The 13,063-nt window shown below is 37.1% G+C and overlaps 1 protein-coding gene across 2 annotated transcripts in view; it reads right to left on the bottom strand.

The window, feature by feature from the left end:
- Positions 1-13,063, bottom strand: part of Dscam2 (Down syndrome cell adhesion molecule 2) — a 558,607-nt gene that overhangs the window by 271,253 nt on the left and 274,291 nt on the right. For both annotated transcript variants that reach the window (XM_081742257.1, XM_081742256.1), the window contains exon 5: positions 12,440-12,888. In XM_081742257.1, the coding sequence (XP_081598383.1) occupies positions 12,440-12,888 (449 nt within the window). The remainder of the gene's footprint in view (positions 1-12,439; positions 12,889-13,063) is intronic.

Raw genomic sequence — 13,063 nt, 5'->3', positions numbered from 1 at the left:
TATGTCCAGCGAACTCTGAGTGTCGACACAAACTTTAGAAAGTGCTGCTTGAGTTCCTCCGTCACTTGCACTATAGTCACAGAATGGTTGTGACTGACAATTCTCTTTAATGTTTGCTGAGGCCTGTTACTGAGTGTTTTCTTTCCACCACTCTTCCTCTTTGTCGATGCGATTGAGTTTTGTAGGTCATTACCACCTTGCACGCTATTCCATACAACACGCTTAACACACTTGCTCTTTTCATCGTACTTCCACCACTTAACGGAACATCAACTATTTGCTTTCTTTTAAAATCAGAGGTCGCCCATTTTACACTATCATTATAATCAGTACAGTACACTTTGCTGTTCTACTGTTCCTCATGGTACTGATTTTGAAATCACACAGACACCACTAAAAGCCAGCTCTGCGGTCAACGTCTGACCTTTAGCAACTCAAATCTGATCTGTTTCCAACTACAGGTGTCACCATCAATATGTTCCTTGTGGATTACCCTGTTGTATTACTCCTGTAGTGCGTATTGGTTGGTCAAGGTTCGTAATATACCGTGTTACGATACATGATCGATTTCTCTGCCAGCTGGTAATTCTACAGTGTCCCTAGGAATCCTTCTTAGCTTCTCTTTCTGCCTCCTGGTAATTATATGGTGTCCCCAGGAATCCTTCTTTGCTTGTCACTTTCTGCCTCCTGGTAATTCTACGGTGTCACCAGGAATCCTTCTTAGCTTGTCTCTTTCTGCCTCCTGGTAATTCTAAGGTGTCTCCAGTAATTCTTTTCAGTTCATCTGTTTCTGTCTTCTGGTAATTTTACGGTGTTCCCAGGAATCCTCTCAGCTTGTCTCTTTCTGTCTCCTAGTAATTCTACGGGGCCTCCAGGAATCCTTCTTACACGTTAGCTTATATATTTCTACTTACTGGTAATTCTACGGTGTCCCCAGGAATTCTCTTAGCTTGTTCTTTCTGCCTCCTGGTAATTCTACGCTGTCCCAAGGAATCCTAGTAGCTTGTATTTTTCTGCCTCCTGGTAATTCTACGGTGTGTCCAGGAATCCTTCTTGGCTGGGCTCTTTCTGCCTTCTGCTAATTTTATGCTATCCCTAGAAATTCTATTAGCTTGTCTCTTTCTGCTTAGTGGTAATTCTACAGTGTCTCCAGGAATCTTTCTTAGCTTATCTCTTTTTGCCTCCTGGAAATTCTACGGTGTCCCCAGGAATCCCTCTTAGCTTGTCTCTCAGGCGCTCCTATTGGTAAGTTACCGCTGTTTGTGGATCTCGCGTTCTATAGCCCTTTTTCTGCCTTTTAGGACAGGTACTTTTTTTAACGTTGGGGATACTCCATCTGTCTTTGAGGGTCAATTCTTTGCTCCCATCTATACGGCATTACATTTATCGGGTGCGACTTTCTGTGTAGTCTCTGGACTCGACTGGGATACATTTCTGCATTCATCAGTTGTTCATCATTATATAAACACCTTAACCATGTCGAAACGGTGCTGCTGATGCTTTGGAAGCATATTCATATCTTTTATTAACTAGATCTATACTCGGTTTACAGTTTCGTGAATTCAAGAACTTTATTACTTCAATGACGAAGTACATTGTTCTGTTAATCTTTCTTAGACGCTCTTGAAATACTTTGGCGTGTAAATAATCTTGAAACGAACTTAAAAGAAATGGTAACGAGATTTCACTAGGCACAAATTCTGAATAGAAAATAATATTTTTTTAAAAAAAAATTTCGTTTACTCACTGTTCTTATGAATGGTAAAATCGGTTACAAAACCGAATAATTTATATTAGCAAATTGAGTGCTATCTATTGAAAATAAAGTTAGATTAACTTTCTGTGTTTTGCGTCTGTATGGTATATTGACTTTATGAGAAATGGTACTTCCTACTGACGTGGATTTACATCCACTACTGGGTTTTGAATTTGATACAGTTGGCCAATACATAGGTTACCGTGAAAGATTAGTCCTTATTGTATAAGTTGTTTCTTACTGCACTTTCTTGCCTCCAAGAGTAAAGATAGTGTTTGCTCAGAGGGGTTTCATGGTAGAAGGTAAAATGATTAAGTGAAGTTTTCAGCTGATGTGCCTATATATATATATATATATATATATATATATATATATATATATATATATATATATATATATATATATATATAGGCACATCAGCTGAAAACTTCACTTAATCATTTTACCTATACGATTTTACTTAATCATTTTATATATACAAAGCTCAAAATGGGGGCGCGGTGGCTCAGTGGTAGAGCGTTCACCTCTGGTGCTTGGGGTCCCAGGTTCAAACCCTGCTCCCGCCAAGTGAACTTTGTGGTGGACAAACACCGTGCTCGTGGGTTTTCTCGGGGGGTTCTCCCGTTTTCTCCCACTTTCTTCATTCCACCATTTCACTCATCTCTCATCATCACCGTCTCCTTTAGCCTAACCGGCATAACCTTGGGACGTAAAACTTAGAGATTTGATTTCATTTAGAGGGCTTAAAATTTCCGGTCGTCAGGTCGTCATTGGCGACTAGAAATTTAGAGCTGCCGACCAGTGTTCAGTAGTTTGTTTCGCAGGAAAATAATTACCACTGAGTGAGAGAAAACACGGAATGTGAAGTCTTCAAAACTTTTGTTTTCTTATTTGACTTTGAATCAGACACTGAAAAAGATTTACAGTGAAAACTTCATTACGGGATTCCCGAATTTACTTCCAATTGTCACATTTTGTGCAGTTTTACCTGTGAGTACTGCTTCATGTGCGAGATGCTTCAGCAGTCTCAACAGAGTTAAGACTGCCTACAGGAATTCACTGAAGACTGACACACTGGATGAATTGCTGATTGCACTAACTGCAAGAAAACGTAACAATAACGCTTATACATACGAACTCTACAGCTACTTGTAGCCAATTGCGAGCGAGAAGGGTACTGGGGGTGCCACGTATTCAAGGTCAATCGTCTGCTAGAGGGAGAATAAAAGAAGGTGTTCGGTGTCCGTGCGAAAAGGACTAGCTCGGGAGAGTAATGCTCCCGGAAGTAGAAACGAGAAACACAGTCCTGATTTGTTGGCGTTATCCAGTTCTTGCCACGTTCCGTTAAAATAACAGAAATCAAACGCTTGCTGCTGTCGGCCTTCGTGGCCGAGTGGGCTAGCGCCATATGCTAGTAGTAAAGTTCTCTTTTGGCGTGAGTTCAAACCCGGCCCGAGGAAAGTTTTTTTTTACATTTGTTTTTTACGTTTTTATAACACTTATTAAATTAAAATAATATGAAAATAATAATTAAAAGAGATTTATTTACTTTTGTGCAGATAAGTAGTTGTAGTACTTATGCCCTTGTACTCCATGATATAGGGCTCGTTTTGTTCCCCTTGTACTTCATGATATAAATTTTGTGACCAACTTAAAACAACTGGCTAGGATAGCGCGTAAAACAGCTGGCTAGAGTAGCGCGCGGAAAAACGTACTTCCGGGAGTATTACTCTCCCGAGCGGGTCGTGTGCGAAACGGCTCAGTAGTAGAGCGCTCACGTGTCTACTGCTAGGGATTCCTGGTTCGATCCCAGAGCAAGTAAATTGGTGGTGGACAACAGGGTTTTCTCAAAGTTCTTCCATATCCTTCTACATTCTGATTCCACCAATTCCTTCATTATCACTTATTTTCATTAAATCGTCCGTCTGCGTAAGCCTAAATGGCATAATCGTGGGACATAAAAGCTAAAAATTTAATTTAATTTCATTTAAGTATACCATCTTGCCCCACTCACCTCTACATAAACCATCTCAAAACTGAGAAGAAGATATTTCAAACGAACAAAACGATCTTAAAAAAAAAAATAATTTTTGGCATGGTGACAGGGCAATGTCTAACACCATTGCTACTAGAACAAGCAGCTTATTTGATTAGAAACATATTAGAAGGTACAGGTACATAGGACGTTGTGTCCAACAAGAGAGCATATTCTTCAGATAACAAGCTTAGACAACAAATTAGTATAGAAATGAAAACAGACTTTTCTTACAAAAGGTCTTATACATGCCTTTCCAGGGCTAACAAAAAAAAAAAAAAAAAAAATCGAGACATGATGGCTTTGGAAGTTTGAAAAGCTTGGGGGGAGGGTACAGGGAGGGGAGAAACGTATTTTTTTTTATATTCCTACTGCTTCCCAGAGGCGATTTTCTGCTTACATCTAACATCCATAGAACGACTTCGAATAGATCAACGTTGTTCTCAATACATCAAGTCTTGTTATATTTTGCTCTTGGGATCTTCTGAAGCCTTTATCCTTGGTCCTCCCCCTTCTCCCCCCCTTAGTTCTCTTTGTATAACTTTTATTTCCTTGCTGTTGGAAACTATGTTCTAGAGATGTTTTCCATCAAAAATCAAACTAAAAAAAACTGTCATACAAACACACATATCCATATATATATATATATATATATATATATATATATATATATATATATATATATATATATATATATATATATATAAAGAAAACAAACTTTTTTGCTTCTTTTCTGAAAAGGATTGAAAACCCTTCTTCCAAAGTTCCAAACGAAAACGACAACTGATGATAAGTTCTCAAGGCATCGTCATAATAAAGAAACACAGAAAAGAGAGTGTTGCCAACTAACTGATTATAAATTTCTTTGTTTGGTAACCTAGATTTAAAACAAAATGAATAAACAAATAAATGGATAAATAAATAAATTATACTGAGAATCGATGGTATGAAGTGAATCGAAAAACATTTCTTTTCTAGGTACGTGCTACATACTTGTATACAGGATGTATCAAAAGCCCCCTGACATAGGTTAAGTCTGTTATTGTCAGAGTTACACCAAAATGTAAGAGAGGAAACCGTCTCCAAATATGACGTTTTCAATCTAAAGTGAAGGATTTTTTTTTTAAATCGGACGAGCTGTTTGGGCTGTACACTCTTTTATGTGCCCAATGTTAGATGAAAATGCAACGTTACCATTTAGCTGAACCCACAACATAAAGTGAATGGGTACATGTTTGAAATGGGGCTGACCATCGACACGTTAGCGCAAAAGACAGTAATTTCATTCACTTATGTATGACGTGGGTCCAGGTAAGTGGCAACGTTGCAGTTTCATTTAACATTGGGCACATAAAGAGTATACAGCCCTAAGGGCTCGTCCGATTTAAAAAATTCCTTCACTTTAGATTGAAAACTTCATATTTGGAGACGGCTTTCCCTCTTGCATTTTGTCGTAACTCTGATAATAACAGAGTTACCCTATGTCAGGGGACTTTTGAGACAACGTGTATGCTACGTTCATATACGTACAAATCTTGAATAAATTGCTGCTGGCTTTCTCGTTCGTACATAAAACCAGCCTATTCTATTGATTTCAGGAGATTTACTAAATTTTCAACTTCCAGTAACTTATACTGATCTAATGTTGTATTAATACTATAACGTTAATATTCATAGAATATACAATTTTGCCTTTAGATCTGATTTTTCAGAGACTAAAAGACCCTTACAATAAATAATGTTTACATACAATTTTTTGATTTTGTATTTACTATATTTACAGGAATTGGAGATTTCAAGTTTGGAGGCAGATCATTAACAAGATCGGGTATGCAGATGACGTAGTTACTAGCTAGAATCGAAGAAGAACTACATGAATTGATGAATAAAGTAATTGATACTGGGAAACAATATGGAATGGAAATCAACATCAAAAAATCGAAAGTCATGAGAATATTCCGTGAAAATGCACTTTACGGGTCAGAGAAGAACAAAGAGAACTTGAAGACGTCGATAATTTCAAGTATGTGTGAAATGTTTTGACGAGAGACGTTTACTACACCAAAGAGATCAGGTCAAGAGTTTCTATAGCTAAAGAGGCATTCAGAAAGAAATTGTCTCATCTTAACTAGCAGGATTAATATTAGACAACTAGTCAAGTCTTATATACGGAATATTGGACTGTATGGTTCGAAGACTTGGACATTACGGAAGTTAGAGAAGCATTTCTAGCGTTGTATTAAGAGCTTGACTACGATATGACGCTAACTTCTGTATTTAGAAACATGTTAGTGAAGTTAACAACGACTTATATCGAAGAAGGCCAGTCACAATATCTCCGCAGGGTTATCCAAACACAATTAGAGAAATCATTATAAGAGGGAGAGTAGGCCTCTCTTATCTAGATTTCCCCAAATGTGTTTGGACATCCCTGCAGGGAAGTCGTAGCTGGCCTTCCTCTATATAAATCGTTGTTAACTTAACGAACGTATTTTTAAATACGGAAGTTAGCGTCACGTGTTAGTCAAGCTCTTAATACAACTAGCTGAATCTGCGCTGTCTGCTCAGCGCATCATTCTGTTATCACCACGAATCTCCTTCCCACTGTGCATGTCTCCTTACTCACACAGGTGAAGGACAGGAGACTCACAAAGGGACTGAATTGGTAAAGACAAACAAACAAACATAGCATTTCATGTGTAGATGTTGGCAGACACGTAGCCAAGGGGGGGGGGGTCCGGAGAATCATGATCCCTCTCCGAGACCAGAAATGAAAAATAAAATAAGGAAGGATGAAACAAAATGAAATGAGAAAAAGAAGGATTAGCATTAAAAAATTAAAAAAAAAACTATAGGAAGGTTTTGGTTACTCTTTCTTATGAGGAGATTTGTATTACAGTAGAACGTCGATAATCCGAACGTCAAAAATCCGAAACTTCAAAAATCCGAAAGCGGTCCCTAGAAGCTTTTTATATTTTGTCTTAGCGCTAGCGATAAACAAACAATTGGGTTGTCCGTCGGCATTGTGTGAAGTCAGTGTTTTTACAAAAGCTCATTCATATGTAACTGTTTGTCATGCATATTTTTATTTTTATTTTCCCTTAGCCCTATACAAGTTAAGTTCTAAGTATGAGTTACAAGAACAGTGCAATTTAGTATACGAGCAGGTTCTTCAGACACATTAAAAGTAAGTAGCCTTACGTACGGTATTGTAATTACTGTATGTATTGTATAACCACTGTACCGATAAAAGAGCATACCGTGCAGTATATTTAAGCCTAAATAGCATTTTCCTGGTTATTTTAAAAAATCCGAACAACCTGTAGTTCCAATTAGTTCGGATTTTTGACTTCCTACTGTACTTGCAATACATGGTAGCGAGGTGAGCGAGATATCCTGAAAGAGTCAGGGAATTTGAAATTTCTAGAAAACTTACGGAATTCTCAGAATTTCTGCTACTAGTCAGGGAGATTTCAAGCTTCCGAAAGCATAGTGCCGTTGTGTAACAGCATGAATATTTTTTAACATAATTTTTCTTCATCGCATCCTTGCAGTATAAAAACATGTTATTTCAGAAACAATTTTCTACTCATTCTTTAATCTGTCATTTGGAACCAACAGTAATGGAAGTTGACGGAAGTTCTGTTAGCATTTGATTCAACAGAGAAAGGAACGCAGATAGTGTAAAATATTTTGCAAGACTTTATTGAGTATGTACTTTTTATAATAATGAATATGTACTTTTTATAATAGTTGAGGTCATAATGGAAGAAAAATGGTTATATTTGAATAAACAGAGGAAGGACGTAAATATTGTATAATCTTTTTCAATTTTTTTATTATTATTTTACTCGAGATTTCTTCATAGTTTGTTATTGAAATACTTACCAACATATCCTCATTTTATTATCCTAACAAACCAATATATGTTGATAGTAAAGTAGTTTAGATTGCCCAAGCTTCTGAGTCTCCATAATTTCATGTTACGTCCCTTCCGTTACGAAATCCTGGCTAAACGAACCAATACATGTTCCAGTAAAATAGTTTATATAGGTAATGATCGAGCCTCTGGTGTGATTACCACAGTATTTCATGTCGCGGACCCCCCCATTCACGAAATCCTGGCTACGTGCCTAAATGTTGGAGTGAGTTTGTGGCAGATTTGTAGAAGTGACATGGTATCAAATGAAAATATGTTTTTCCTATAAATTCATATGCATCCAAGTACTCCTCATTGCGATTCTTGAGGCCTTTGAAGTTGCCAGCATGGAAATAGGTTTTGCCATTCAGATTTAAGCAAAGCGCCTGCAATGTCCGTCAACCCACTGTACTTAACTCTTGTACTGGTTGCATAACAAAGATATTAACCTTATCTTCGCCCTAGCTACAATATTAATTTTATAGGCTCAAAACGGCTTCTAAAATGTTGAATAAAACAATAACGAATTGGCCATAAAGATATAAACGGAATTGACCACACACATATGAACTTTTCTTGACCACAAACACATAAACCTAGTATTTTAATATATGGATGCTAAAAACGAATCTGCATAGGACCTAATGAGTCTAAACTTGTAACAAAAGAAATACTGACCAAAGCTGGATTTTAAAACTATTATGCGTTACAGTTTGTGATATCTACCAGATTCTTCATAGATATTATATGTACACACTATAGAACATAATTGAAGATGTCTATATCTTTATTTATTTTCTATAGTGTGTATATAGTAGGGATGAGCAAAACCGGAAACCTGAAAAACCGACGTTTCGGTTTTCTTCGAAACCGGTTCGGTTTTTTTACCGAAACTGGTTTCGGTTTTCTCCAAAAACCGGTGCGGTTTACACCGAAACCGATTCGGTTTTCACCGAAACCAGAAAACACAAAACACTAATTCTGTGGAAACGGAATCGGTTTCCGGAGAACGACGAAACACTATTCTGGTCAGAAATAGAACAAATTTTTGAAAAAACCGGAACTGGCTTTGAAGAATACCGAAACCGGATCCGGTTAAAAACCGAACCGGTTTTGGAGAAAGCCGATAACCAGTTTCGGTGAAAAACCGAACCTGCTTTTGGAGAAAACTGAGACCGGTTTTTTGAAATTTTTGAAAAAACGGTTTCGGTTTTTCTAAAAACCGAAAACCGAAAAACCGGTTTTTGTGCCCACCACTAGTATATAGTGTGTGATGAAGGATATGGTAGATATCAGAAACTGTGACAAATAATAGTTTTAAAATACAGTATGTTTTTAAGCTTTGGTTAGTATTTCTTTAGTTACAATATTCAACCCAAAGCCATTAATAGTGTTATTAGAGTCTAATCTTCACGAATTTTAGTGTTTGCAAATGTCCTTGATAGATGATTGCTTCTCCTTTGTAAAGTGGTGCTTTTATGAAGACTTTAAAAGACCAGTAGATTGTTGAAAAAAATTCTCATCCTATTATGGATTTTTTAAAAACAGATTGCGTAGAGCGAGCTGAATATTTGAAACTCTTCTGTATATCAGGAATTCTATTGCAATGGTTGGTGATTTTATTGAAATTAATTTAAGTTAGTGTGATCCTTAGTTCTTACACGGTAAAAGATCTACTGAGGAGTCCTATATATACACCAAGAACCATATTCCAATTTTTATTGATTTTATTGTAATTACGTGTAATACGTTCGTAACTTCCTACGTGGCGAAAAAGTAGCCCTGAGTCCTACACTGAGAAAAATCCGTTATCCGGACAGCGGTATATTGTACAAATATACGATATCCTTATGTTTACTACAGAAATCAGTACAGAGCATACGCTATTCATATCCTACATACTTTCCCCGCTTAGTTGTTACATCATGTCGCTGCAGGGTGTCTGACATCTAACAGTCTTCCGTATATTGCATATGTATAGGTATGTTACATACGTCAGCCATATGTTACATCTGTCTATCTGTATGTGAGATTCTGACCGCCTATATACAGTTCTTTCGTTAATACGGAAAGTACGTCTAAAATACGCGTATACTCTTTCAGTTACACGTTTGCTGTACGTTAAGTCCAAAAAAAACTACAGGTTTTACGCACGTAACCTACGTTTTTATGTATGCCGTATACGATTGTTCTCCTCAGTGTGTAGATATCAGAAATTATATTCCGATGCTTGAATTTATTCATTAAATACTAAGTATATTTGTTTTATTTTTTTTTAAAGTCTTCACTTTCTTTCCATAAGATGGATAAAGAGAGAGAGAAAGAGAGAAAGAGAGAGAGAGAGAGAGAGAGAATAGAAGAATGGAAGCTGTAGAAGAAGTCCAAAAATTCGCAAGCGCCAAAAGTAAATTTCCCTCAATAAGGATCACTGAACGAGTGGACATAAATCACGGAAAGGGAAAATAGATAAGAAAAACACGGACTTTTCGTTTTCTTTCCCTTCCTTTTGAAAAAGCAGACAGAGAAGAGCAGACAGCGAAAGGGTACTCAGCACTTTTAAGGCCAAGAAAACGCAAAGGAGTCATCCATGATCGTCATTTGCAAAAGATTCCGTCGTCTACTCTTTTCTTCTTCTTGTGCTTTGATTGGTTTTCCATAGATAAAGGACCAAAAAAGAGAAGAGAGAAAGAAGAACACAGAAAGAAAGTACTAAAACTAGTTCGTTTCCTCTTCCCAACCCTTCCCTCAAAGAAAGACTGAAAGTCGATAACATGAATACGTACTTTTATTCTTTACTTTTCGTCCTTATGATTTAAGATAAAAAGCATTTTATATATATATATATATATATATATATATATATATATATATATATATATATATATATATATATATATATATATATATATATATGTTGATGTTATTGTTGTTATCAGAGGGACAAGTTTCCTGGAAACTTTCAAAATTCGGTTTTGTCACGCGCCACCAATAAATGTAAATGATTTTTTTTTTTTTGATGACAAGCAAAATTTTTATCTCCAGTAAAAGATCTGCCGTGTTGTATACAGGCAGGTTTTAGAGCGTAGGTTGTGTCTAATAAGAATATTTGGGAGCAGGGTTGGTTTTGGGTAATTTTTCTACCCCTCTTTCTCCAGAAAGAACAAATCTTGAAACCCACGATTTTAAGTATGCTCCTCATGGCGGAAACATGGACATTACGTAAAAGTGATGAAAAAACGACTGGAAGCCTTCGAAACGTGGGCGTGGAGAAGAATAGAAAGAATTAGTTTTGCCGAGCGGAAAACAAATGAGAGGGTGTTAGAAATGTAGGGGAAAAAAGAGCACTTTTAGATATTATTGAGGAGATGAAGAGAAACTTGTTGGGACATTGCCTGAGAAGAAATTGTATCATGAGAAACGTGCTAGAAGATATGATGGCAGGAAAGAGAGGGAGGGGACGAAGGAGACTACAATTAATGGACGATATCAAAACAGAAAAATCGTACGTGGAGACGAAGAGGTTATGGAAGACCATGGAGCATGGAAGCTTCTCAGCTGTGGCAAGTGATCTGCCAATAAGAGCAGAATACCTATGATGATGATGATGACTCCGTCATGAACAATGAAGGAGACGGAAAGTGCACTCGCACTCAGAAAGGTCTAAATTCTACAAACACAATATCATTGAATCTGTTATGTTTTTCCTTAAATAATAATCTATTATGTTAGTGAAAAATACAGCAAACACATCTGCAGAGGAAAGACGATTATTCTTTCATTGTCGAGCTTCAATGTCATATCAGTTTGCAATTCCAGTGCAACTAGCACTTTTATCTTTATTTCTAGAATTTCCTTATACGTCTGTTAAAAATAAAAAAAATAACTTTTTTCCACCTTCAATGATAACAAACTTGTTTGTGACAAAGACAAGACTAGTTTTCATATCGAAACTGTGATAGCTAACTAAATTCAACAGATGCACGCTATTGTTCGAGAATTGAGTTCTTGCATTTGATAACAATGAAGAAATTCATGCTGGGATTTGTTTGACTATTTGCTTTAGCACCGTCAATATGACCTTCAACTAATGCGACCTGAACATGGTTTATAAATGTGACATTCAGGCAGAAGGTCAGCTTAGTAAATTTAACTACCATCACTACGAAATCTGTTTCCAACAAGAAAATATTAATTTTTAATAATATAGTTACGAGAGATTTTGCCATCCCTCGAAAACTTGCCGCCCCTACAAATGCTCGTATTACACATATGGCAGAGCTGGCCCTGTTTGGCGGACAATTCTTCATTGAAAATAGTGGAATCAAAGTGGAAAATGGTACATTTGATGAGGATAAAAGTAAATTTAGAGGGCAGAATGGTAATTTTATGGGAAGGATGTTAAATCTGGGTGGTTGTTCTGTAGCTCTTTGGGGGGGGGGGGGAATCTGATGATACGGTAGAATTTCTCACATTGGAAACAGAAGAACAGTTAAATATACTACTAAACTACAACATAAACAAATCATTTCTTTGTACATAATCGTACATTAAACCTAAGAACACCAAGGTATTTTGGTTTCCATTAAAAACTAATGACTATGGGCCTCAGAGGGCCCCCCCTTGGTGTTCCTAGGGTTAACTATTGATCAAACACTTTTCGCCCTTCTTACCATTGAATACAGCTGAGTTTAGAAAGTATCACAAAGATAGATAACTTTATGGTACTCACCACCTAAACGGAGCTCAGCTGACGCCTGCGCAGTATCCGTTTCGCTGCGCACGACGCACTGATACATCCCCTTGTCTTCCCTTTGTACTGGCTGGATTTGAAGCCTCATATGTCCACTAAGAAGTAGCCTCGCACGGGGACTGAGGAGTCGACCATCTTTGTACCACGAAACTCCTGTCACAGCAAAATCAGGGACAGCAGAGCAACGAAATTCTGCCGAGCTTCCGAGGTCTACTACTTGAAGCGGTGGAGTTAAGTCTGCGTGCAGAGGAGAAGATACCACCATTCGAAGTTCTGCAGCGGCCTCGCCGCCACTGTTATTAGCAACACAACGATATAGACCAGCGTCGTCCATTTGGACTGCTTCAATTGCCAGTACTGGGCCTAGAACACGTGACCTTGAGCTTGATTGAACAGGTACTGCCTCCCTTCCTGATAGCCTGAACCACCTACAATGAAAAATATAATTTTAAAATTAGTGAAGGAGAAATAAGAATATTTAGAAAAATCATATTGGTAGGTAAACAGTAAACTTTAAGTGTTAAAAAGAAAAAAAAAACTGTTTAATATTAGATTACGAAGAAAAAACGCTACAGAATCCTTAAATGGAAAAGGAACTTCTGC

This window comes from Thermobia domestica, chromosome 16 (genome assembly GCF_964235325.1).
Source record: "Thermobia domestica chromosome 16, izTheDome1.hap1.1, whole genome shotgun sequence".
NCBI lineage: Eukaryota > Metazoa > Arthropoda > Insecta > Zygentoma > Lepismatidae > Thermobia > Thermobia domestica.
Note: the sequence above shows the minus strand (reverse complement) of the source record. Positions and strands in the feature narration are given on the sequence as shown.